The sequence below is a fragment of the Canariomyces notabilis genome, assembly GCF_033297395.1.
Source record: "Canariomyces notabilis strain CBS 508.74 unplaced genomic scaffold N656scaffold_40, whole genome shotgun sequence".
In the NCBI taxonomy this organism is placed as follows: Eukaryota; Fungi; Ascomycota; class Sordariomycetes; order Sordariales; family Chaetomiaceae; genus Canariomyces; species Canariomyces notabilis.
In genome coordinates this window covers 192,395-194,253 of record NW_027041862.1, presented here as the reverse complement: position 1 = coordinate 194,253, position 1,859 = coordinate 192,395, and the positions used below count along the sequence as shown (strand labels likewise).

The 1,859-nt window shown below is 57.1% G+C and overlaps 2 protein-coding genes across 2 annotated transcripts; both read right to left on the bottom strand.

The window, feature by feature from the left end:
• Positions 1 to 12: 12 nt before the first annotated feature.
• Positions 13 to 242, bottom strand: N656DRAFT_802561 (uncharacterized protein; the record flags this gene model as incomplete). Its single annotated transcript, XM_064818257.1, has 2 exons — positions 13 to 78; positions 141 to 242. 2 exons carry the CDS (start codon positions 240 to 242, stop codon positions 13 to 15), a joined length of 168 nt encoding a protein of 55 aa, XP_064665226.1.
• A 331-nt stretch (positions 243 to 573) lies between these two features.
• On the bottom strand, positions 574 to 1,562 carry N656DRAFT_832961 (uncharacterized protein; the record flags this gene model as incomplete). The annotated part of the gene is made up of 4 exons (XM_064818676.1): positions 574 to 700; positions 747 to 1,308; positions 1,487 to 1,495; positions 1,528 to 1,562. 4 exons carry the CDS (start codon positions 1,560 to 1,562, stop codon positions 668 to 670), a joined length of 639 nt encoding a protein of 212 aa, XP_064665225.1. The 3' UTR covers positions 574 to 667.
• Positions 1,563 to 1,859: the final 297 nt, after the last annotated feature.

Sequence of the window (1,859 nt, the reverse complement as noted above, 5' to 3'; positions counted from 1 at the left end):
GCCGCCTGGGCCTTATTCTGGACCTCTCCGGTCCACCAGGGGGCCTGGAATCCAGTATTGGCCTTTCTTCGGGGGGCACTGCAGTCGGCAATCCTAGTAAGTTCTCCGACTAGTTGGTCGAAGGCTTCTTCAAGGCCTACAGTCGACTGGATACGACTGTGGAGGCCCTGGGGCCCCGGGTCCTCCAGCCTAAGGATCTGGGGTAGTAGGGCCGCCTCGGCTACCACTCTCCTCTTATCCATCTTCTTCCAGTCCCACCCAGGGGGGGAGCCCTGGTCGGGAGGTGTTACAAACCAACTGTATAACAAGACCCGGTGGGGCAAGCACGAGGCATTACCACCAATCAATGGACAGCGGGGACTGTGGGCTGCTGCAGGCGGGGCCAACGACCGGTAGTCAGCGGTAGCCAGCGAACACAGGCGATCACGATAGACTAAGGTAGACGACTACCCGGAACGATCAGGTAGTCATGGTAGCTAGCGAGCGAGGGCGAGCCAGTTGGAGGAAGCTGTATATAGTTCACGATCTCTACAGACCTACAGGCATTACGATAGCTTCCTCAGTAAGCAATGCAAGCAGTTGTCTTTACTACTGTGTGAACACTTGCTTGTGTCAATTGTTGTAGACCCTCTGGCTCTACCGAACCTCACCCCGTTGTTGAGAACCTTCAGTCTGAGAAGTCCCTTTCAGTGGTAGGGGACTGAGATTCGTCACACTAGTTTGTTGTCCCTCAGGGCCGCTCGTACCTCCTCAGCCACTACCTTGCGAAGGCTAGGTAGGTCGAGGGGTGGGGTAGTAGGCGGGGCAGTGGGTCTCCGGGGTAGCTGTGCAGCCTGCAAACAGGCCAGTCGGTAAGCCTGTTGGATCTCCTGGGCTAGGAATTTAGCTTGGGCCTGATTTTCGGAAGCTAGGGCCTCAAGGCCAGCCACAAGTCTATTGAAGGCCGTTACTTCGAGGAACTGATTAGTCGATTTCGACTGCTTGGGTGGGTCTGGGAGCTTCCTGGCCGTCGGGTGGCTAGGTAAGCGGCTTGACTGGTGGCTGGAATGGCGGCTTGACTGAAGGTTTGGTGAGGTGGGCTTATTCGGCTGGATAGGCTTATTTGGCTTATTCGGCTGAATTGGCTGATTCGGAGGGTCTTCCTGGCGAATTGGTTGTATTGGGGAAGGAGAGGAAGAGGGAGGGGAATCCCCCATTTCAATATCCGGCCGGGCCTCCATGCCCCGCGCGGCTGGGTTGGGTGCGGCTTGCAGGTGCGGCTTGGCGACGGTGCGGCTGTGCGGGGGTGGGGCCTTCCGCGTCACGCCCCTATTATCAGTTCATCTACCTAGTTTCCGAACGACGCAAATCCATCCAGGAGGAAATGAACCGCCCAAGACCCCCAGGCCAAAACCCAATAACCCAGCGCGTTGTTGGCCTTGACCACTTCCATTCCAAATGGAGGCGCATGAGCGGTGGAGGCGGGAGGGGCCCCCGGAAAACGAACCTGCAATATCTACACCACCCAATATCAACACCACTGCGTACGAGAGAGTGAAGAGTGCTTGGATTAAGCGGGGCATTTGGAACACCAAGTGGGGGGTGTTACCAGGAATGTCGTGGAAGCATGAACGACCGTTTGAGGATATGCTTCAAGAGGAGCTGGGTGACGATCCGGGCTCTGAAGGGGTGGGCAGGGCTGATGGCAACCGGTCTGGAACCGCAGAACAAGCCAGAGAAGGGCAGGACGCCTCAAGGGGCCCGACATATGATGTAGCGGAGACCACTGGCGACAAGACTCTTGAGTTACATCCACGGCCGCACCTGTTCAAGCCCGATCAACATGTACATGTCGAATCAAGCCAGAGGCCAAGGTCTCG